We start from the raw sequence: 26245 nt of genomic DNA on the forward strand, positions 1-26245 counted from the left end.
TTTGCCTCCTGGAATACTTCTCCTTTTCCCAACAGACCTCTCTTTCTTTCATCTTCCCTGATTCATTCACTTTCCCTCTTATCATTCATTTCTCATAAGTCTTTGTTTCTTCTTTTGCTTGTATCACTCTACGCATCCGCATGCTCAGACAGTGGCTGTTAGCAGGAAGTTGAGTTGACAAGAGGAAGCGTTGATGCTTTAATGCTATTAGCTGGCCGTGTTGAGAGAGAGACACTCATTAGTCACTGAATATAAGAACTGACAGCGAGTGCAGTCTGCATCGATTACCTTATTTTGTTACTAGCATGTTTTCCCTGGGCATCCATTTCTCTGGTTGCCAGAAGGAGTTGGGAGATTTGGTGAATTTTTTTAAAGGTGCAATGTGTAAAATTTGGGAGTATCTATTGACAGAAATGCAATATAATATACATAACTATGTTTTCAGTGGTGTATAAAGACCTTACATAATGAACCGTTATGTTTTTATTACGTTAGAATGAGACATTTCTATCTACATACAACGCGGGTACTCTTACATGTTAAGTTACCATTATGCGCCGGTTTGTTTCTTCCGTAGCCCTAAAGGGACAAACTGCTCTACAGAACGCATTTAGTCACTAAACGTTGGCTGTCTCAGAAGACAACATCTTTGTCTTGTGTCAGCCAGACGGCCACCATAGGTTCTCCGAAAGGGGAGGGGTGAGCGCCATTAGTTGCAATTCGCAACATCACCGCTAGATGCCACTAAAATTCACACATTGCACCTTTAAAGTCTTTTGGTGCCTGGTCCGATAAGTGTCTGGAAATTGCACATATTCAGCATGGGGCCATTTATGTTATTTGTAGATTTGGTATAATTCTATACTTAAAGGTGCCATCGAATGAAAAATTGAATTTACCTTGGCATAGATGAATAACAAGAGTTCAGTACATGGAACTGACATACAGTGAGTCTCAAACACCATTGTTTCCTCCTTCTTATATAAATCTCATTTGTTTAAAAGACCACCGAAGAACAGGCGAATCTCAACATAACACCGACTGTTACGTAAAAGTCGGGGTGTACACCCCCAATATTTGCATATGCCAGCCCATGTTCAAGCATTAGACAAGGGCAGGACGTCTGGATCTGTGCACAGCTGAATCATCAGACTAGGTAAGCAAGCAAGGACAATAGCGAAAAATGGCAGATGGAGCAATAATAACTGACATGATCAATGATAACATGATATTTTTAGTGATATTTGTAAATTGTCTTTCTAAATGTTTCATTAGCATGTTGCTAATGTACTGTTAAATGTGGTTAAAGTTACCATCGTTTCTTACTGTATTCACGGAGACAAGAGCCGTCGCTATTTTCATTTTTAAACACTTGCAGTCTGTATAATTCATAAACACAACTTCATTCTTTATAAATCTCTCCATCAGTGTGTAATGTTAACTTTAGCCATGGAGCATAGCCTCAAACTCATTCAGAATCAAATGTAAACATCCAAATAAATACTATACTCACAGGAATCAATGTATGCATGACAAACAAGATCCATTTTGAGGGTTATATTAGCTGTGTGAACTTTGTGTTTGCTGTTTAAGGCTGTCGAGAGGTCGCAGGGGAGGGGAGCGGGAGATTTAAAGGGGCCGCACGCTTAATCGGTGCATATGTAATTATGGCTCAAAATAGGCAGTTAAAAAATTTAATAAAAAAATGAGGTATTTTGAGCTGAAACTCCACAGACACGTTCAGGGGACACCTTAGACTTATATTACATCTTTTGAAAAGGGGTTCTAGGGTACCTTTTAATATAAATAAAATATTAGTAACATTTATTAATTTCATTATTAGTAATTAATAATTGTATATAAATATGCATAGTATACTGTGTATAGAATTGGTAAAGAAAATGGTGTCTTTCTGCATCTTTCTATCGATCAGGTTCTTGATCTGAAATAGGCTTGCTGTGATAATCGGTGTTACATGGTGTTCAGCTCCAACACCAGTTACATCACTTGCCCACCCCAGAACTTCCCCCACCGTCTTTTTGATTTTTACAATACTACAATTAAAAACCAAACGCTTCTGCTCAATTCAGCATGAGCTGAACTAGAGTTGCAGCACAGATCAGCAGCTGTAGTCAGATTTCATTTATCAGCAAGGTGTGTATACTGTGCTAAATAAAAGATTTAAAAGTATAAAAGTTCTATGTTTAATATAAGCGAGTTTGTCATTGTACTGTTTTGTTGTTGTATTTTATCTTAAGAATAGTTATGAACCCACCATTCAAACGAACGCCACCGCTAATTCGAAAGTGAAGGTAAAATACGCACGGCAGCACAGGCATTCATAATAGATTTAAAAGTGAGATGGAAAAAAGGAAAAACTTCCAACTCTCTTGAAGGGAGGGTGGGATCTCATGCTTTCAAAGCTAGCTTGCTATTGCTAGCCTCTCCGAAATTGCCTAGCCTACCTAAAGTCTTTTTTCTATTGTTATCACCACATAATCTTGTCACCTTTGGTACACTGCCGAAGGGACCTGCATTTTAAAATGACTGATCAAAGACCTCCAAAGGGGACAAATTATGTGGTCATCCAGTGATTAAATAAGTGTTAAATGCTCGATCACTCTTTAATGATAAGATGACCTGAAGTCATGATTAGAGATATGTTGAGCTGAGTGGTGCTCACAGAGGAAAGCTGTTATCCATAACAAGAGACACATGATGCGTTGTGTCTGGCACTCCTCACATTATCTCCACATAAAGCATTGATCTGTGGTTATTGTCTAAAGAGCTTGAATGCACTCACATTACGCAGAGCTCACAAATGATTGCCTATTAGTCGCTTGTTCGATTTCAGTGATTTTTATTTTAAGGCCTTTTTCCTTTTTTTTTTTTTTTTTTCTTTTTTTTTTTTAAAGAATAATTTGACCATGGCCTCTAGGTTAAATGAGTTTTCCCTCCAGGTTTTGGTCAATTTGATCTGTTTGTGAAGATAAGTATGCCTTCATGGACACTGTACAGGGAGTTTTTCTGAATTATTTTTGTACTCACCATATCTAATATTTATATGGCCTACTAAGCTACAAGAGCACTGAGCTCTTTGATTGATTCTTCATTTTGATGTGGCCACTGTGGTCCTGTGACCTATTTGCTCTCATAAGTTCTTAATATTTAATTCCCTGGTACTCTATCTATTGATCTATCTATCCATCTATCCATCTATCCATCCATCCATCGTCAGTTTGTCTTTTCATTTTGCAAAGTTTTGGAAAATGAAAATCATTTTAGAAAACTTTACAGTTTTTATAGTAAAACAGTATACTTTTATTGCAAATTTTCTTCCTGTTTATTACCTTACACACAGCTCACGTGGATGCTGTGTATAAGAAAGCCCACCAGCGTATGTGTTTTTTACAGAAGTTTTGTAGTTTTACTGTGGACATTCTTGTTTTATTGAATCTGTTATTATTTTTTCATTTGTATACTGGGATGGGTCACTTAATCTAAAAAAAAAATACAAATCGATAACGGGGTATTGTTAAAGTGTGTAAAAAGATTGATGGCCTCACTTTGAAGACCAAGTTAATTATGAGAGATCCCAGCTTTCCCTTGCAGAATGTTTTTAAATTGCTTCCTTCTACTCATAGATATTATCTGCCATTGGAATTATAGATTTAAAAATTCTATTGTACCAGCTGCCATTGGTTTTTTAAATTATTATAGGTAAATTAATTATGCAAGCCAAGTGTGTGTTTGTGTGTGTGTGATGTTGTGTTGTGTGTGCTTTGTGGGATAATAAAGTTGACCTTACCTTACCTTACCTTACCTCTCTTCAAATTATGGAATTGAATTGATGTAATTCTGAATGTATTAAATATACAGTGCTGTAAATGAGTACACCCCCCTTTGAAAAGTAACATTTTAAACAATATCTCAATGAACACAAAAACAGTTTCCAAAATGTTGACAAGACTAAGTATTATATAACATCTGTTTAACTTATAACATGAAAGTAAAGTTAATAATATAACTTTTTAGTTTTACTCAAATTAGGGTGATGCAAAAATGAGTACACCCCACTGAAAGTCTCTGGAGCAAAGCTAAATTTTAGACTACAAATGTCTAATTCAACAAGAATTCAACCATAGGTGAGTCTTAATTATTCATTACACAGGTGTCCAGCAGAGAGTTGACTATAAAAGGGTGTTAAAACCCCTTCCCATTTCATGCTGTCAGCAATGGCACCACATGGAAGCGAAATGTCAAAAGCCCTGAGAAAGAAAATAATTTCTTTACACCAGAAAGGTGAAGGCTACAAGAAGACCAGCAAAGCTTAACTTACCAGTCAGAATACTGTAGCAAAAGTGGTACAAAAATGTAAAAATGTAAGCCTTGCCCTGCCAGCGGTGCCCGAGCGCCTTGCCCATCAACCCGCTATGTCCTCTGTTGATTTCCCCAAATCAGCTGCCTGAGCCACCTGCCGTGGCTGCCCAAGCCACCTGACCCTGCTGTGGCTGCCCGAGCCACCTGACCTGCCCAGGCTGCCCGAGTCGCCTGACCCGCCGTGGCTGCCCGTGGCATCTGCAGCCATGGCACCCAGCTGCAGCTCATTACCAGGACTATAAAGGACTTCCACACACACCACCTCACCGCGAAGTATTGTTAACTGTTGTTGCAATTCCGAGTGTTCCCCTGTGTTTACTGTCTGCCTGTTTCCTTGTTACCGTTCCTGCCTGTTCCCTGTTTATTGATTGCTGCCTGTCCTGACCCTTGCTTTGTATAACGACCTGTGAGTGATATCTGCCAGTCCCGACCTCTGCCTTGCTCCTGATTTACCCTGCCTGTACGACCACGCTTACATTTAATAAAACGCTGCACTAGGATCCCCTGCCTGAGTCTCCATTCACAACAGCTTGAAAGCGCTTCTGCAGCGTAGCGTTTTTTTCCGTTGAAACGCTTTGTTGCTATGATATGGAATATCCGCGTCACTGTTACTTATAACTGATTTTGCAGGTAATTTGTTTCAGGCTAAAAATTTTCACACAATGTGGAATTACATGCTATGTATGTTAGGAGACCAGCAATATTAATTTCTCATCCATTTTGTTTCTGTTTGTTGATGTCGCTGTACAGCAAGAATGTGACAGTTGGTCGGAGTTGTGTTTGTCCCACCCCTCCTCCACTCTGATTGGACGGCTGTCTAAAAAGTGACAGTGATGAGAGCAGCGTTTTACTCAAAGTTGAACATTCTTCAACTCGAGGCGACCAGTAAAAATGCCCAGCTCTCAGCACTTGAGCGTGAAAAAGACGGGCGTTCCCATTGAAAACAATTGAAAAAGTACGCTAGCAGCTGGAAAAAACGCTTAGGTGGACACACGGCCTAAACGCGAGGGCGCATTCAAATGCGATTTCAATACCCCGCATTTCGGCTCTCTGATGAATACAGATATCTCTCAATATGAAAGCTGTTTTAGGTTGGGCAGTGTAGTTGTAACCATCTCTTAGCTCTGTATCAAAGAAAAACTTGGTATTATTTGCACTTTGAATATTGTGATTATGGTTGTACTTATTGTAAAGTGTTAACATTACCATAAAAATGTAAGGTAAGGTTTCATTTGTTAACATTAGTTAATGCACTGTGAATTATCATGAACTAACAACAAATTACTATTTTTATTAAACATAAAGATTAATATATACTGTAGCACATATATTGCTCATTGTTAGTTGATGTTGGTTAATGTTAATAAATGAGACCTTATTGTAAAGTGTTACCATTTTTATTTATACTGTTTTTATTTCTATGATCAGTTTGTGGAAAGGAGTTCAGTTAGGAGGTCAAAAGATGTAGAAGCTCATAAATCATGTACAGTAAGATCTGAAGAGACTGAAATCATACAGAAGAGAAGTCAGTCAGTTGAGTTAGTGGCAAAACCTTTTATAGTAGGCTACTTGAGTATTGTTGTATTTTACTGCATAGAAAGTAGAACTGAAATGACATTCATTACAAGATGATTAGTTAAAACATTTCAAATACACGTACAGAATATTTTTTCTAGTCATGATTTCACCATTGAGGATTTCTTAAAAATAGTGCGTAAAAATCTTGTCTCTTCTCGTGAACTCAATCTCGAGTCTCGTCTCGTGAGATACCGGTCTCGTCACACCCCTACTAAGTAATACATGCAAAGTTAAGTTACCCCCATCCCCCAATTTTTTTTTTTTGTGCTGATCCGAAAAATGATCCGATCTGTGACGTCATAACCGTGATGTGATCCGAACCGTGAGTTTTGTGATCCGCTGAACCACTAATCATGTCAGTTATTATTGCTCCATCTGCCATTTTTTGCTATTGTCCTTGCTTGCTTACCTAGTCTGATGATTCAGCTGTGCACAGATCCAGACGTTAATACTGACTGCCCTTGTGTAATGCCTTGATCATGGGCTGGCATATGCAAATATTGGGGGCATACATATTAATGATCCTGACAGTTACGTAATAGTCGGTGTTATGTTGAGATTCGCCTGTTCTTCTGAGGTCTTTTAAACAAATGAGATTTATATAAGAAGGAGAAAACAATGGTGTTTGAGACTCACTGTATGTCATTTCCATGTACTGAACTCTTGTTATTTAACTATGCCGAGGTAAATTCAACTTTTAATTCTAGGGCACATTTAAACTTAGTCTTGTCAACATTTTGGAAATTGTTTTTGTGTTCATTGAGATATTGTTTAAAATGTTACTTTTCAAAGTCAGATGGATTGGTTTTAAAGGGTTAGTTCACCCAAAAATGAAAATTCTGTCATTTATTACTTACCCTCATACCGTTCCACACCCGTAAGACCTTTGTTAATCTTCAGAACACAAATGAAGATATTTTAGTTGAAATCCGATAGCTCCGTGAGGCTTCCATAGGGAGCAATGGACACTTCCTCTCTCAAGATCCATAAAGATACTAAAAACATATGTGACCAGTCACGGAAAGTAGGGACACAAGTCAGTTCTGGGGCATTTTGAGTTATTCACAAATTCTGAAAGTCTCCAAGCTTTCCAACGATGTGTAACACATGGAAATCTGATAATATTTGGAGAAGTTGTGGCCATTTGAAGGTAGGCACTCAAAAAAGCTCAAAGGGCAGAAAATGACCTACAGATTTTGCAGTTCTCATCTGTTCTCACCTCCTGGGAGTGACAATAGGGCTCATTTACATCTCATTTAGATAAGCCATACCCCCTGTAAAGCTGTGGGGTTGCATAGCAACGACAGACGCAACAGGAAAAATCGGACCGCATACTATTAATAATAAAGGATAATGTGCTTTGTAAATGTCAGTAATTTATCTTTTTTGACATTAGAACTTTTTGAACAGGATTCTGTGATAACCGTATAGTCCTGGTTTAGACCTCAGTTAGTGGTCACACCTGGTTTGAGTCAAAGGATTAAAAAAATCCTGTACATTAAACTCTTCAATACTTTTACTTTTGACTTATAGCGCACATTTTACGGCTACGGATACTTTATACTTTTACTTATGTAGGAATTTAATCTGATACATTTACTATTACATTAGTAAATCCTTGTTAAGAAGTAGTAACTGGTTAAAATTATTAGCGTCACATTCAATTCAAGAATAGTAAGGTTTACATGAACTAAGTCATTCACACCAGTCAATTCAAGCAGTTGAAGCGTTATTCAAATTAACATGCTAACATTAAACATCTAAAAGCCCATTATAGTCATGGGGGTATTTGGCAAGTGATACGATGCTAACGATTACAATTAAAACGACAGTCCTGAGCTAGCTAATAACAATAGACACATGAGATCACGTGTAGCCTACGTGTTCTTAGAATGAACACAAAACGACAAACTTTGATGTTTATGGAAACTCACCCCATAAGAAACAGAAAAGATCTTGTTGCCTCCAATGAAATAAGTTGTTCGGGCACACTTTCTCTTTTTCGGGGTCTTCTTTGTGGATGTAACCATCTCCGAAGTTTGCACTATGCGTCTGTTTGCCTCTAAATGTCCAATAATTTGCATGTCCTGTCACTCTTTTTCCGCAGCTAAAGAATCCAGCCGTATGTTGTACTTCAAAACATTTTCGGTGTAATGGCCACGGTTCAGCTTGTCTGCGATATTCTTTGCGGCGTCCATCTTCATTAAATTTTGATATCAGCTAGAGCCGTCCAGAGCGCTGCATACTAAGTAGCCACGCTTCCCTTGGAGGGCGGCGGCAATAACAAAAGAAACAAAAGCCGGCGTATCCGATTCCAGTATGGAAATACAAACAGACAATGACACGCCCCTACTGCGAGATAGAATCTCTGAAAAACAAGCCGATTTCAACCTCAAAATGTATGCTTTTAAATAAACCAATACTGCTATCTAAAACACGGAGATGCTTCTTCGTGATTTCAACTAACAGATTCTGCAAAAAAACGAAAATCACCAATTTTGAAAAAAAAAAACACTGCTTTCTCAGTTTGCTCAATAGTTGTGCTGCCGACTTGTGTCCCTGGTTTCCGTGACGGGTCACATATTTAAATCAGTTCATGTGAGTACAGTGGTTCAATATTAATATTATAAAGTGACAAGAATATTTTTGGAGCGCCAAAAAAACATTGGCCATCACTAAATAAGTCGTTATTTAGTTTTTTTTGGCGCTCCAAAAATATTCTCGTCGCTTTATAATATTAATATTGAACCACTGTACTCACATGAACCGATTTAAATGTTTTTAGTACATTAATGGATTTTGAGAGAGGAAATGTCATTGCTCCCTATGAAGGCCTCACGGAGCCATCGGATTTCATCTAAAATATCTTAATTTGTGTTCTGAAGATTAACGAAGGTCTTACGGGTGTGGAACAGCATGAGGGTATGTAATACAGTAAATTACAGAATTTTCATTTTTGGGTGAACTAACCCTTTAAGGCCTTCTGCTTTATATGATTTATAAGGCTGTAAGTGGTGTCTTGATATAGTGATGTGTTAAATGAGACTGGTATGCTCATCTTTTGAGCATGAGGTTTGTACATAAGATTGGAGAATGGCAGTGCAAACTCCCTCATGTTCCAAATTGTCTTGCCTTTTGTTTTCTTTTGTCCCCAGATCCCAAAACTCATGTCTGTTTCTCCTTCTTTCCTGTCTTTCTCTCGCTCTGTCTGTCATAGTGCTCTAATGAGAGCAGTGGAGGGAGACCTTTGTCTCTATGGTGATGAGACTGGCTGTCTCCAGTGTGTGTTTCCTTCTTGCTCAGTGGTTGGAAAAGCCCTTCGCTTTCTCCCCTGATGAGTCAATACAGGTTCTAAAACAACACTTATTTAATCTAGAGTGTGACATTTAAAAGAATGAATCTTATGGCTTCTACTGAGGCTTAAAGTAATAATTACAAGAAAAGGAGACACACAGATGCATTTTTGGTATACAAACCTGTCCCAAGCAACAACGTCGCTCCCTCATGTCTAGAAAGCGCATGATAGCCCCAGGATAAGTTTACATTTGTGATGCTTCATGGATTAGCACTGTCTGTCATGCATGTTTCATTCATGTCTCTGTGTTTGGATGAGGAAAAAATAAAAAGGAAGATGCAGCTGTGTAGTTCGAATCTGCACAGCTATGAACCCTCTCTACAATTATGGAGTAAGCCTGCCCTGTGTCTTCCCAGAATAATAGAGCCAAATTGTTTAATGAACTGTTTGGCTAACTGGTAAAATGCAAAATACACAGCTAGCATTTCTGTGTACATGCCTGAGCTGAGAATAATCATTTAGCGGTGTTCCACTAATATTTTTTTTTAGCCTTATTATTCATTTTCTGTCTAGAAATATTTACAACTGTTATTAAATCATTAGCCTAGAATGAAGTTTAAAAGAACAGTTTACCCAAAAATACAATTCTGTCATCATTTACCTATTCTCATGTCATTTCGGATTCTTTATTTTCTGATGAATTTTGACAATAAAAGTAGTCCTTAAGGTTATAGCAATATGAGAGTGTTTCCCCCTTTGCTGTATCTCACAAATTATTATTATTATTAGAAGTAGTAGTAGTATTTGTAGTATTTTAAACAAGTTGAGACAAGTGCAAAAGTAAAAAATAGTTCAAAATAATAGGCTTATATTAAATAAAAATCTAAGGTGTAATTAAATGTTTCTTATTATTTTATTTTTTTGTTGTCATTTATTACTGTTTTTATATTATCAATCAGTTTATTATATTTGAATATTTTATATACAATTATTTCTGAACATTTGAAAGCTATGGCAGAAATGTATGAACTTAAATTTTGATCTTTTTTTTCACACAGTGCAATTTTATGGTTTCAGATAACTTATAAAGTGCAAGCTTGACAGTGTCAAAATTAAAGATAGTTCACCCAAAAATGAAAATTATGTAATTTACTCACCCTCAAGTTGTTCCAAACCTGTATAAATTTCTTTGTTCTGCCATACACAAAGGAAGATATTTGTGATAATGTTTGTAACCAAGCAGATCTCGACCCCCATTGACTACCATAATAGGAAAAAATTACTATGGCAGTCAATGGGGGGTGACATCTGCTTGGTTACAAACATTCTTCCAAATATCTTCCTTTGTGTACAGCAGAACAAAGAAATGTATACAGGTTTGGAACAACTTGAGGGGGAGTAAATTATGACAGAATTTTAATTTTTGGGTAAACTATCCCTTTAACTTTGTAAATGATGAGTGTATTTTAATTTTTTAGTGTACTGTCCCTTTAAGAATGCAACAGAACTCCTCTATAGATTCAGCCACGAGTACATAACATAGACTGTAAAAAAAGATGGACGACGCGACGCCGCTTCCTTCCATTGTAATGAACTGAAGCCAAAATGGGCCAATGAATGGGCGCTGACACGTTACGCAATACGTCAAAAAAAAAAAAAGTTTGGAGCCTGGGCCTGCGCAGAAGGAATCGTCAGTGGAGCCCGGAGGCGGAGTTGCGCTATCAAACTTCCGCCCAGACGACTGCGTCATCATTCATGTATTGTAAATAGACTATAAAAATTATACCCAATTTAAAATTCTACCTTTAAAATAATAGGCTATTCTGTTTCCAGAGCAATAATATTTTAGAAAAAGTCCTGCCATTTTAAATCAAGTTCAGCTAACGTTACAGGAGATCGATTGCTGTAATTAGAGTAAGTTATCATTAGTTTTGTCCTGCTAATTATTATTTTATACCCATAAAAATAATAAGTAACTACCAGATAACGATCACCTGCTTTTTGCCGACATGGTTAACATTAGGTGTGTTATCTTAACTCAGGGGTACTCAAGTTCAGAGGCCAAGAGGGCCGCATTTTAACCAAATGAAACGCGAAGGGCCACAAATTATAACTTGGATCGTAAGACTTTTATTTAGGCCTACTTAAGACAATATTTGTAGTTTTACCGTTTATTTACTAAAAGTGCAGTTTTTAGGGCCTGGCTGTTGTTCACTGGCTGATGAGAGTTTGTCCATAAGACGAAAACATTGCACTTTTTTATAGTCTTTTTATACTCCATTGCACCTTTTTAACACTTTTTATAGCACCTATTTATACTCAGAGAATAAATGTTTTATTATTTGTACTATTATTACCTACCTTTTAATTTGGTCAGAATCCAAATATATATATATATATATATATATATATATATATATATATATATATATATATATATATATATATTTTAATGTTCAATCACAATTTTATGAATTATCTAACTATAACCAACGTTGTAAACATAATAAATCAGATATTCTAAGTGAGCTCAATTATGTGATGACAGATCTGTAATGGGAGCGCTGCTTGCTTTCTGTTTATAACACATTGACATTAAGAATAAAAGGTGTGTTTTTCATGCTGCTCGGCAACTTACACACTGCAAAGTTTGAGGAATGTCAACTGCATTTCATCATGGAAAAATAAGGTTACTTTGTTTTTTTACTTGCGCGCACAGTCTCGAGTCTTTGGTGGCGTTCACGAACACAAGTGCTCGACACATGCGCACTAGAGAGATTAATGCTTGTCTAGTCTTTTTCGCTCAAATAGTTACAATAAAATCTCTTTGTACTTGTTTAAAATTAGAGTTGCTGGTATCTTTTAATCCCCTCAAACGAGCGCTCTTCAAAACGGTAGGTGTTTGTTGTTACTCTTGTTCTGTCTTCTCCGTTTCTTTTCAGACTGAAACAACAGCCCGTTTCAGTGCTGACACCTTGTGGACAAACTAAATTAGTGCAAAAACTATTCAATGCGCGCGTGCAAAGTGCCTTCAGTTTATATTGTTCTTTGCGGTTAGAAAAATTGTGCTGCGCGCGTACACTATACGCGTTCTCTGCTGATGATTACAGCGTCACGTGCACTGTACGCCTACCCTTGTGTACGTGTAAAAAAAACGAAGTAATATTCACGCTAATTTTGATCGCAAATTATAATAAAAATACATTTATATGTAGCATGATGCGGGCCACAAATGTAATGCTGACGGGCCGGATGCGGCCCGCGGGCCGCCTGTTGAGTACCCCTGTCTTAACTAATAACATTTATTAATTAGCTTATAACGCCAACATTTAATGTTACAGAAAAAAAGTTCAGTGATCCGTCAGATCCTGTAGGTCGGTTAGTACAGTTTTTACTGCTGAACAACTAATTTTGTTGGTGTTAAATAACAAAGAAATCGAAAAATTAACAGTTAGTTAATACATCTTCAATCTCCCCTCGAAGCTCCGACAGTCCTCAGACAAGCTGTCAATCAACTTCGAATCATGATGACACGCCCCGGTTTTATAGCATCAAATTGCTAGCTAAAATCTAAATCATCGCAAAAACGAACAATTGAATATATATCAGCGTGATAACAACTACATAATGATTCCAGTGATCTCTTCCTTATTTAATCTAATCTGCCTTGCAGGGGAATTGATAGCTCATCTGCACAGCGGGTTCTGGAGGGTCATTACCGAGGGGTTATGGAATCCATTTACAGATGTGCCATATGTTTTTATTATTGTTGTGATGTTGAGAGGTCTGCTTGCACCTCCGACCACTGAGAATGAGAGATATTCCATATTGCATTACATAGTGGAATGAACAAATGGCTCTCAGGTTAGGGACTCTATTCAACAAATGAAAAGTCTTTTTCTATTATTCCAATCATTTGATGGTAAATTTCCATCTTCATAAGCATTTCTATTGTTTGTTCTGTGCCTCATCCCCCTCAAATTACTTCATTATTTGTGTGAGAAAGCAATAATACATCCCAGCTACAGACTTTGTACAACAGCTCAATAAAAAACAGAGATATATAAGTGTTTGTTCCGCACTGCTCTCAAAAATTGTCACAAAATTGAAAAATTATTTCTCACCTCTACAGCACATACCTAGATTTCATCTATTTACACTTGCGGTGAAGTAGCACTGAGCAAATGCATTATTTATTCCTTTCTGAAGCCTGGTGAATTATAAAACATGTACGGCAATTTTCTAAAGCCGTGCAGTCAAATGCATTAGATTAATTGCAAAATGTGCAGCTCTTGCATTTTTTCAGTTCATGACATTATTTGTTAAAGGGATAGTTCACCCAAAAATAAAAAAAAAAATTGATGTTTATCTGCTTACCCCCAGGGCATCCAAGATGTAGGACACTTTGTTTCTTCAGTAGAACACAAATGATGATTTTTAGTCGTATAATGCATGTCAATGGGAACTTCATCTACAAGAGTAAAAAAAACAAAACATGCACAGACAAATCCAAATCAAACCATGTGGCTCGTGATGACACATTGATGTCCCAAGACACAAAATGATCGGTTTGTGCAAGAAACCGAACATTATTTATATAATTTTTTACCTCTAATACACCACTATGTCCAACTGCCTTGAGTATCCAGTGTGTGAGGTCTGAAAACGCGCTCTGATACTTCAATGAGTGCAAGAGATCACTTCTGGTGTCAAAGTCAGACCTCACACACCGGATACTCAAGGCAGTTGAGTTAAAAATCATCATTTGTGTTCTACTGAAGAAACAAAGTCACCTACATCTTGGATGCCCTGTGGGTAAACAGATAAACATCAAATTTTCATTTTTGGGTGAACAATCCCTTTAATATACGGTAACTATTAGACCTTTCATGCAGTTGCATGTCACCCATCAGTCTGACAGCATTCATGAAGTTCTGATGGTCGTTTTTGACCTCACTTTCTTCAGGCATTTTAGACATGTCAGATCTTCTATCTCTAAAGACAGCGGTTTCCCTAATATTGTATTGTTTTGTTTAAGCACACAAAGAGAAGCCACATTAGAGGCTTCTGTTGGCTAGAGTAAAAACCTGTCAGTTAAAGATCAGTCTAGAATAATGAATGGCAACTTAGCTGTGCTACTGACAGAATGACTTTGACCCCTCATCAGCTGATTTGTGTATAAAAGCTGCGTACTGTAGAAGCTGGAGATGCTGCCTGGAATGATGTTGGCACATTCAGCTAAGATAAAAAGCCGAGCTGCTGCTCTTAGAACATCATTCATTTATCTTCCAGTTGTCCTGTTGGCATGAAGACTGTTGGAAGAATCCCTCCTCCATCGCTTGTTTTATTTTTACGGTTGAGTCTTCCTGCGCTGGGACATGAGCGTTGGAGTATAACTGCTGATCTCTTCAGCTCCATTAAGTAGCTAATCTGCCAGCAAGGGCTTGTGTTTTTATGTCTGCTTGTTAAGATGTTGCTAACTTGAGAAGTTCGTAAGCTTGTATGTGGTAGCTGTGTAGGGGGAATTCATAGTGCTATAGTTATTTCTTCCAGAAGAAAAAAACTAATTAGAAATTTCTTTTCATGATGGGATGGTTATGCATATTTAAATACATCTGTCTATTTTTCTGTCTGTCTGTCAGTCTGTCACTCACCATTTCCTTCTTTTTTTTTTAAACATTCTAAATTGTTCTTAAGTGTTTATTCAGATTTATTTCTTGACATTTATTTTTTAACATTATGATCACATTAAAAGTGTTTTTATCATGCTTTTTATTTATTTATTTATTTTTACTATTTTTGCTTTTCAAATTCCTTTTATGCATAGATTTTGTTTTGCCCTTATCCCAGATTAAGACTTTCAAATTTAAAATATGAAAATCTACAATAAATACACTGAGTACATTTTTGAAACTCCAGTAAAGTAAAATAAACCAGTATTTCACCAAAATTACATTTGAAAATACAAAAAAAAGTCATTTATAACACAATTTTCTCCCAAAACCCCCCCCCCCCCCCCAAAAAAAAAAAAAAAGTTTGTTTACTACTTTACTAATAAGATGGTTACTTCGAGACAAAATGAACAGTAAAGAGCTTGAAAAATATGAGGTGTGATATGTGAAGAAAACAAGAAAAAATGTAAATAATTCAAGGTAAAATCATTTGTGTGCATTTAGAATACTGAACTTGCTAGCAGAAATTAGCCATAGCAAGAATCATGCATTTTATTACAAAAATGTTGAAAAGCGTCACTTCTATCACAGAATGCTATTAAAGGGATAGTTCAACCAAAAATGTACTCACCCTCAAGCTACCATTTGACTATCTTCTTTCAGACAAACAAAATCAGAGTTACATTAAAATATATCCTGGCTCTTCCAAGTTTGATAATGGTAGTGAAGGGGGTGTGAGATTTTGAATCCCTAATAAGTGCATCCATCATCCAATATAAAAGTAATCCATACAGCTCCAGGGGGTTAATTAAGGCCTTCTGGAATGAAGCGATGGGTTTTTTAAAGAAAAATATCCATATTTAAACCTTTATAAGCTATAATATACAGCTTAATATATAGGTGTTAGGTATTAATATAATACCTAATATATAGGTGTACGCATCAATTTACTACGAAAGAGTAACCCCTGACCTGACGCATGAGGAATTGAGGAATGCGGAAGCACAGAGGAGAGAGCAAAACAAAACACTGGTAACGAGTTAGAAGTATAAAATGAGAATTTTTAAAGAGTAAGGTCTGAGTATTTCTGTATAAGAGAAGAGGAGCTTGAGTTTGTTGCCCAGCCCTATTTGTTTGAACCATGAGAGGCGTTTTAGCTTATGCTACTTCTACATCCTACGTTGCGTCAGAGATTACTCTTTTGTCGTAAATTGATGTGTACTGCCGGGAGTTAGTTATTATAGTTTATAAAGTTTTAAATATGGATAGATAGAAGATATTTTTCTTACAAAAGCCTTGAATAATAAATTGGAAGGACTTTATTAACCCCCTTTTTTAACCACACTTTTTTGGGCTTCAAAATCCCACGCCCCCTTCACTACCATTATCAATTTTGGAAGAGCCAGGATATAATTTAATATAACTCTGATTGTGTTCATTTAAAAGCAGGTAGTCTTATATACCTAGGACGGCTTGAGGGTGAGTAAATCATGGGATAATTTTCAGTTTTGGGTGAGCTATTCCTTTAAGCTCACATAAGCCACATAATTTCTGATGTGATGGACATTACGCTGTGGCTGAAATGTCCATAACATTCAGAAACGTGACAGAATTATACATTGCATGTACTGTATATTACACTAATTGAAGATTGTTAGACAAATTAAGCAATTGAAAGTCTTTTAGGGAGGTATTACAGTCCAAAGGTGCTCATAGTTGAAGAAACAGCTGGAAATGTTCAGATGTACTGTATGTCTGGTATATATAGGTGTTGTTTACTTTTGTATCTACAGTGTGTATGTACAGTACATTGAGAGTGTCTTTGTTTATATTCTGAGCCTATGGCAGGCTCTTGTATTTGCACAGCCTCTCTGTTTATGTGTCTCTCTGTCTGCAAACTGTCTAATGTGGGGCAGAGTGTCTTACCATCTAAAATCCACTGACTAACTTTAAAATAGTATTTAGTGCCATCTAGGTGACGTCCTTCGGCCTATAATTAGTGGAGTAGCTTCTCAGATCTTCTGAAGATTGAACAGTGCCCTCAAGGCAGCATATGAATCTTTAATGTGTTTTGGGTGCAGCTCTTATAATGATTTGACCTTGTGCATTATTGGATCAACAAGGTCTGAATGACATGACTAGTTTCTAGTTCCTTTCTGGCTGAAAAATTAAGAAAATAATATTCTTTTTAAAACACAAATGAGGCCAAAGAGTGGTTTATACAGACACTTGGAGAAGATAATACAGTCAACATTTTGTATGCTCACATTTTAGGGAGTAACTCAAGAGATGTGGGTCACGCATCTGAGAATATGTCAGAATGATACAAACAATACCTACTTTTTAATGAAACATGGAAGATATGCCTAAACACATTATATGTGTGCATTCAGATTTATACATTTATATAAATATAAATACACACATTCTGTACATTTGAATTATTTTGCAGCCATTAAACTTATTTTTTTAACAGCCATTTGGATTTTGTAATATGGGCTATATATTCTTATTTATAACTATATTCTGGATTTGCCTTTATATGTTCAAGATTTAAAGCTGTGCATGCATATTCAGAATTTGCAATTATTTAGTCTTATTTACATTTATATATTAAGATTGACAAGAATATTTTTGGGATTTATGATTTAATACTCAGATTTGTATTTGGATATTAAAGATATCTGAAATTAGACAATGTTTGCTTGTGTTATCTATCACCTGTTATCTATTAACTTTTCTTTTTCATGTTATCTATCTACTTCATGTAAAGTGTCCTTGGGTCCTTGAAAGGCGCTATATAAATAAAACGTATTATTATTATTATTATTATTATTATTGTGACCTCAGTATGATGGGTAGTAAATAAATACTGAGTCTTTCATTCAAGCATCTAAGCAAGTTCTAGCATGTTCTACACTCCCAGAGCTCTTAAAGGGCAGTGTGCAGTACTTTACTTTAGCAGAGTATTATTTTACAAAGGACCGTGTTTGCCTGAGTGTTGGATTTCCCTGGTGGATGTCTAGAGCTTTTTCATGTCACAGTGTTGATACAGGTTGAGCCATCCTCTCAGGTTCATTCAGGGCCTCAGTGACACAGCTAGTAAATCAACAGAATTGCAATGAAAATATTGAGGCGAATTGATACTGTGCTGTATATAAAAGCCATCATTTTTCACTACTGTGTTGAATTAGATTTCTTGACTGAGAAGGACAAGAAAAAAGACTCTCAAAGATGTGAGAGCAGAGGTGCATCTTTCTGCTTTGAGGTTTGATGATCTGATGTATCTCTCTGTAAAGTGGGAGTTAAATGTCTGTTTGATAGTCAAAAGTTAGTACTCCAATCTAGTTCCTATCAAAACTTCCTTTCTTTGGTGGAATACAAAAATAGGTGTATTGGACAATTTCCCAACTGCTCTGTTATTCAACAAAAGCATGTAGTGAACACTGACTAAGGACCATCAAGTACTGACAAAGACAAAAGGTTTGAGTGAAAAATTGGTTCACCCAATAGTTCACCCAAAAATGAAAATTCTGTCATTATTTACTCACCTTCAAGTTGTTCTAAACCTACATGAAGTACTTTCCTCTGCTGAACACATATTTTGAAGAATGTTGGTAACCAAACCGTTTCCGGTCCCGACTGATTTCCATAGTATTTTTTATTTTTATTTTTTAACTTCATGTAGGTTTAGAACAACTTGAGGGTGAGTAAATAATGACAGAATTTTTAATCTTTGTGTGGACTCTTTAAGTTGCTGTTCACTAAAAATCGCTTTCATATTTCATTCAATCATTCATGTTTACATACATTCAGATATGGTGTGTAAAAGTGCCAAATGCTTTTTCATAACCAATTATGACACGCTAACTTTGAATATAGAGACTTTCATAAAATTTTTCAGTGATTTGTTGCTCACACAGTTTATCAATACACACTACCTTTTGAAAGTTTTTGGTTAGTAGTTTTTTTTTTGTTAAGTTTATACTATTATATAGCAAGGATGCATTAAATTGATCAAAACTGACCTGAAAAATCTATTTCCAAATTATAAAAGCTGTCCTGATGAAACTTTCATCAAAAGAATCCTGAAAAAATGTATCACTGTTTCCACAAAATTATGAAGCAGCACAACCATTTTCAACATTGATAATAATAAGAAATGTATCATGAGCACCAAATCAGTATTAGAATGATTACTGAAAAATCATGCGACACTACAGACTTGAGTAACTGCTGCTTAAAATTCAGCTTTTCTATCACAGAAATAAATTACAAATTAATATATATAGCAAAATAGAAAGCAAAGTTATTTTAATTATAATATTTCACAATGTTACTGTTTTTACTGCATTTTTGATCGAATAACACATTGGTGAGTACAAGAGATTCTTTTTTTTTTTTTTTAAGCATTAAAAAAAAAAAGTCTTAACCACCCCAAACTTTTGAACTATATTGTAGCTCAGAAAACATAAGGAATAGATTTATGGTGCCATTTATGGAACTTGACAGCGCCCGATCACTGAATTATTTCATTGTATGGAAAAGAGAAGCCTGCACATATTCTGCAAAACAACATGAGGATGATGAAAGATTTTTTATTTTTGTGTGAACTATTCCAATAAGCATGTCTTTTCTTTTCATATTTTCATGCCCTGAGGAGACAACAAATGTAGAGCAACTTGAACAGGGCGAATGAGGTTATATACACTGAGCAGAGTTTTCTCTCTTTATATCTGAAGCCACTGACTGCAAGTATTAGTTACCACACCAGCATCTGTCTTTTTCCTTTCTTCCTGTCCTCGAGCAAACATCCATCTGCCTTCGGCATCATCCAGACCCATTTAGTTAACTGTCACTGTGTCCCCATACCAGCTGTGAATCCAAGCTGTGCTTTGGGCCATAATTTGTTGGGTTGTCCCTCTCAGTGAGACCAGGCCCTTCCGTATGGTGTTTTTATACTAAAAACTCAGAGCAGAGCATACTTCTAAGATATGAGAGAATGAAAGGGAACTGAGGATAGAGTGAATGCTATTAATATATTAATACAGACTGTCCTTGCCTCTCCCTTTCACCATGTGAAAGCCTGAGAAAGGGGAATGGTCAGAGTTCTCACTAGTCAAAGGCGCTCTGTGTGTGTGTGAGTGTGTGTGTGTGTGTGTGTGTGTGAGAGAGAGAGAAACAGACAGGAGTACTATGATTGTGTGGCTGTGCCCTAGAGAATGGGGAGGACTTTTTCCACAATTCAGCTGTGAGCTGCCATCAGGGAAGGCGGGTCAACATGGGGGAAATACATTTTAAATGTCTCAGTGAAATATACATGTGCAGGACATTTAGAAGTGATCTATCATGATTCAAAAGATGGTCACTCAGGACTGTGTAACACATCTGATGAGGTCTTCAGTTATCTGCTTCTGTTTGCCCTGTTGATTATGGCTATTTTTTAAACAGAGTTAATGATAAATATCCATTTACTTTATTTATTTGCATAATATTCAATATTTATTATTTACTATTTATTATTTCTGTGATGGCAAAGCTGTATTTTCAGCAGACAATCATATTCATTATCAACATCATTGTTGTAATATGCAGATTTGGTGCTTTGGAAACATTTCTTATTATTATCAATATATAAAACAGTTGTGCTGTTAATATTAATATTTAATATTTTTTTATTTAATATATATTTAATATATATTTAATATATGTTAATATTTTTGTGGAAGCCTTAATAATTTTTTTTTCCAGGATTCATTGATGAATGTAAATTTCAAATGAACAGCATTTATTTGAAATAGATTTTATGTCTTTGCCTTTACTGTCACTTTTGATCAATGTATTGTATCATTGTTGAATAAAAGTATTAATATCTTAAAAAAAAAAAAATCGTACTAACCCTAAATTTTTTAAAAGTAGTTATCACGTGTAATCTGTTTTGGTTTTGTTTTCTCTCTGTTCTGTTCGTGTTTTGCCTGCCTGATTTGCTAATTAGTTTCCATGGTTCTTAATTAGTTAACACCTGTTCTGTTTCAGTTAATCATAGGGATAATATAAAATCCAAATATTTCATTTGGAAACAAAATAATGTATCAATAATATCACTGAGTATAAGTACATCTTTAAAAATGTAAATGTTGCATCCTTATATTGTAAAAAGGGATTTCCTCACAAGGGGATCATTTGGTGGTCATTAATATCAAAACGCTTCAAAACCAATTGCATAGACTGTGTATTCCCATAAACTGTATCATTTGTGTGTTTCCCCAACAGGATTCTGACCATAGTGGGACCAGACTTTGACTTGCGGACACTCAGGGCAGTGAGAGTCTTGCGGCCCCTCAAACTAGTGTCTGGAATTCCAAGTGAGTCATATTATGAATAAAACACACTGCAAGCTTTTGATTTTCTCCTTTTAAAGACTAATTGAGAAATTGTTGTTGATAAACTAGTCTTTGCATTTAGTTGTCTAATTGATTGACAGTTTTTGCTGCTTATAACTTGCCGTACATACAGTATCTCCTCTGTGTGTGACAAGGTCTCCAAGTGGTTCTGAAGTCCATCATGAAAGCGATGATTCCTCTGCTTCAGATCGGCCTTCTGCTCTTCTTTGCTATTCTCATGTTTGCCATCATTGGTCTAGACTTCTACATGGGCAAGTTCCACCGCACCTGCTTCAGAATCGATAACGGTATGTGAGCTTTAGCATGCTAATGGAGCTTGTGGTTTTAGTTTATTGTATTTATAAGCACTCATACGCTCTTAAGTTGCTGTAAAGATTGCTGAGATAGTTTACGGCTGACAGTAATGTTGTTCTATCAGGGGAACAGGCGGATGATTTTCCATGTGGGACTGACGAACCAGCCCGGCTCTGTGAAATCAACGTAACTATATGTAGCGAATACTGGACCGGTCCAAACTTCGGCATAACTAACTTTGACAACATCCTGTTCGCTGTGCTCACCGTCTTCCAGTGCATCACTATGGAAGGATGGGTGGACATCCTTTACAATGTGAGTCTAATATTCTCGTACCAGTAACTTTTTGCGGGATTACCAAACAATTTATGAACATCTGATATTGCTGACATAAATCCCTCTTCTTTAACTGTTTTGTTGACTTCACCTGTGAAAGATGATTGGTCATTTTTACATGTAGTTTGAACTTTGTGGCATTTAGCCCATGTCTGTTAGCTTCAAGGCTATGTGAAGCTGACAATGCAGATACACTACCATTCAAAAGTTTGGGGTCTGTAAGATTTTTTTTAAAAATAAATTAATACTTTTATTTAGCAATTGATTAAAAACTGTTAGTAAAGACATTAATAATGTAACAATAGATTTAAATTTCATTCATAAATGCCATTCTTTTAAACTTTATACTCGTCAAAGAATCTTGAAAAAAAATGTTTCACGGTTTCCACAAAAAATATTGAGAAATAATTTCTAAATCTGCATATGAGAATGATTTCTGAAGTATCATGTGACACTTAAGACTGGAGTAATGGCTGCTGAATTCAGCTTTGCCATCACAGGAATGAATTACATTTTAAACAATATTGGTAACACTTTACAGTAAGGTTTCATTAGTTAACATGAACCAAGAATGAAAAATACTTCTACAGCATTTTTTAATCTTAGTTAATGTTAATTTCAGGATTTACTAATACATTATTAAAGTCAAAAGTTGTATTTATTAACATTATTTAATGCACTGTGAACATTAACATTAATAAAGATTAATAAATACTGTAACAAATGTATTGCTCATTGTTAAATCATGTTAGTTAATACATTAACAAATGTTAACAAATGAGACCTTATTGTAAAGTGTTACAAATATATTAAGATTAAAACCAGTTACTATTTCACAATATTGCTGTTTTTACTGTGTCTATGTTCAAATAAATGCAGCCTTGGTAAACATAAGAGACGTCTTTCAAAAAATCTTACCAACCCCAAACTTTTAAAAATTTTACAAAATGTTCTCTTCAGGGAAAACATTCTGTTTCAAAAGGTAATATGTCAACAAAAGACAGAAAACAGTTTGTTAAAGTACAGTTAATGTCTACTCCACTTGGTGTCTCCAACTTGGACAGGTAGAGACTATGTGAGTGACATCTGAATGCCCAGTCTGCTTTTTTATGAAATGTTTAGTGGCAGATAAATCTGACATTGATGACACAGTAATAAACTGATGGGTAACAAAGTGGTAGCTCATTCTAATAAAGAGGATTTGAGAAAGATTTATAGATGATTCTAAGGAAATTATCAGAAAATTATTGTAGACATTGAGGACAGAATTTTCATCCGTCAAATGTAATATTTTTTTCATGAACCAAAAAGTCAAAATAACAAATAATACATAGTGCTTTTTAATTCATTGGCTTCTTTTAAAATAATACTGAACCAGGAGCAATAGGTACTATGTCCAAATTGCTAGAGTTAATAGCCTGAGTTATATTTATGTGACCAACTGAATAATCATGAATCATAACTAAGATGCTCGTCTTCTAGTCGCTTTAAGTTTAGCACAAATCTCTTTAAGTTTCAGCACAGTATATGTACTGCTTTTCTTGAATCATTGGCTGAATGTCATTTAAAGCACCATGCTGTGCACTAGTCTCTGATGTCTTGTGATGCTCACCTTCTTTGAACCCTGTGCTCTCAGAAGTAGCACTACACTGCTGCAGTTATTCAGGATCAATAGACTCCGGCCACTAATATACACCGCTGAGTCTGAATAAAGACTATAGATATACAAAGATGTTTCACTCCTATTACCTATGAATGGGAGAAACTGCGGTGCGCAAAATGGCGGAATACGTCCAACCTTCTAAATAAAAGAGCAATCTCTGATTTGTAAAGTCATTGCTTCACTGCAGCTGCTGTTAGAAGCTCCAGTTCCCGAGACTCACACTTAGGACTGCACGTGAACACTTGCTGGTCTAGCTTGATTTATGGGACAGTTCACATCAGATTTTGTTGCTGATTTTATATGTTTTTTAATTGTGAGTTCGACATGGAGTTTTTGAGATTTTAGGATTCCCCCATTCCAATAGATAGTACTTAATCTTGGATGCCCGAAATAGCTGCCTGGAGGTGTTGCAAATATGGCCGCCAAGTGAACAGACTTTCCTTAAAAAAGGGACTTTGGTCTGTGCCACAAAGACATAGTACAGACATTTGATTCCCAGATGAAATCCAGTCCACTTCTTATTTTGACTGAGAAGTGTCTGCTTAGACAGGAAGAGTCCATCTGAGTGACATATGTATGACGAGTGTGGCGGGTTAATCTGAAATCAATGATACCACAGTAAAAGACTGATGGGAAACAAATAATGACACAGCAGATCCGAGAAAGGATGTATAGTCCAGTAACGTTTGTTTCTTGAACTAATCTCTGAAAACAAAGCAGAAAATACTCAAACATCATTAGGTATGGGCTTCTAGGGCTTAAGCTTGAATGTTTTTAGGAAAGCCTAGAATATTTTATACCTTGTCTTTCTCACTAAGTTTTCATGTTAGTTCATTTTTGTCTCAATTAAAATCGTTCAGAGCTGCAGTTTCTTTTTAAATTCTCCCAGTCAATGACGTAACAATAATACTTTGCAGATGTATCAACATATTTGCAACAATTTATCATTTATTTTATTACTGTAAGTATATAATATTTCAATGTTTAATGAAATGATGGCTCCATCTGTGGATGTGTCTTTGAGCATTGTCATGTTTCTTTTTGTAGCGCATTTAGAATTGGCGCTGTCATTTAAGCAGTGAATTATGCTCACTTCATTTCTGATCTATAGAGGGCTCTGGTTCACTTTCCTTACACCAGCATGAATAATCTCTATGTCTGGTTTTTTAATTACCTAGTGTCTTTCCTTCCTCTCACCAAGACCAAAAATATCGTGATTAATCACAGTGTCCTATGAAGCTATTAGTGTTGAATTTAGCCCTGTGGTTCTGGAGGATATATAGAATCTGCGAGGGGTCTGTTATCCATCATGAAGAGAGAGAATGTAAGTGTGTTTGACAGCAAGGTAATATGAATAAAAGATCTTTAGGAAGTGTCCTAAAGGCTAATGTTGGATGTATTTGATTGAGATGTTGAGAAGGAGGAGAAGCTGGTCCTTGTCTTGTTTCCTACCATTACTTTGAAATCCTGTTGTTAAAGGCCTCTTGCTGTCTTGCTGATGGTTCTGGAAGATTAAGGAAAAACACTCTGACAGTAACCTGTATGTGTGGTCATTAAAAACATCTGTATGGTTGCACATGACTCATTCTCATGTTTATTGGAGGAATCCTAACATCTGGTGATGATTCTAGTACCCTCAGGAAGATTTCTCACACTGTAAATTTTTTTGTGATTGAGACTGAATGTGTGTACTGGATCAAACAAACAAAAAAACTGGACTGGATCATACTTAAATTGATTAGTTTGACAAACAAATGACATATAATTTTTTTTGTTTATGTATTTATTTTTTATGATTGGCAACCTATTTTTCAAAAAAAGTACTTCTAAAAAAGTGCTTTTGAAAAAGAAAGTATGTTTGACAAAACCCACTTTGTACATTCAGTTTGCAGTTAGTTTTGTCCTCAGATGGTATGGACAGTGCATATATTGGTTTAATTGAATGATAAAGCAGACATCTGGTCCTTGAAGTGGTAAGCAGCATTCAGAATGACAGGGATAAGATAGACGGATAGAGGCTAATGGTCCTGTGGTTAGCTAAGGGCTATTGCAACATGATACTGCACTAGGCTAATGGAGGAGGCTGGTCTGCTGGGGCTGTGTGTTGCCTTTTGATGGTTTAGTAGAGTAAGGGATGTGCTTTTTTAATATATTTGAGGGAGAGGCAAATATGACTAAGCTGTTACCTTTTCTTTTTTTAATCTAGATAATGCTTTTCTTCACACTGATCTTTTGTATTTCCTCTGTTTTACACCTTTATCTGATGTGTTTTCCTGTGGTACTGTGATTATGCAGAAATGCACTGACCTGAGTGCTTCATTAGCAGCTAACATTACACACACACACACACACACACACACACACACACACACACACACACACACACACACACACACACACACACACACACACACACACACACACACACACAAATATATATATATATATATATATATATATATATATATATACACACACACAGGGTGCGATTTGTAGGGGGGGATGGGGGGGATTACCCCCTTCTGGTCTATGTATCCCTACATAAAAAAAATATCCCCCCCAGGTGATGCTACTCCACAAACCACCAACAGAGCAAATAAAATACCAAAAATAAACATCTTTT

At 36.0% G+C, this 26245-nt stretch overlaps 1 protein-coding gene across 1 annotated transcript in view; it reads left to right on the forward strand.

The window, feature by feature from the left end:
• cacna1ba (calcium channel, voltage-dependent, N type, alpha 1B subunit, a) overlaps window positions 1-26245 on the forward strand; it is a 128120-nt gene that overhangs the window by 16338 nt on the left and 85537 nt on the right. The window contains exons 4-6 of the mRNA XM_067407918.1: window positions 21199-21290; window positions 21464-21616; window positions 21748-21938. Coding sequence (XP_067264019.1) covers window positions 21199-21290; window positions 21464-21616; window positions 21748-21938 — 436 coding nt within the window. The remainder of the gene's footprint in view (window positions 1-21198; window positions 21291-21463; window positions 21617-21747; window positions 21939-26245) is intronic.

This window comes from Chanodichthys erythropterus, chromosome 13 (assembly GCF_024489055.1).
Source record: "Chanodichthys erythropterus isolate Z2021 chromosome 13, ASM2448905v1, whole genome shotgun sequence".
Classification (NCBI taxonomy): Eukaryota; Metazoa; Chordata; class Actinopteri; order Cypriniformes; family Xenocyprididae; genus Chanodichthys; species Chanodichthys erythropterus.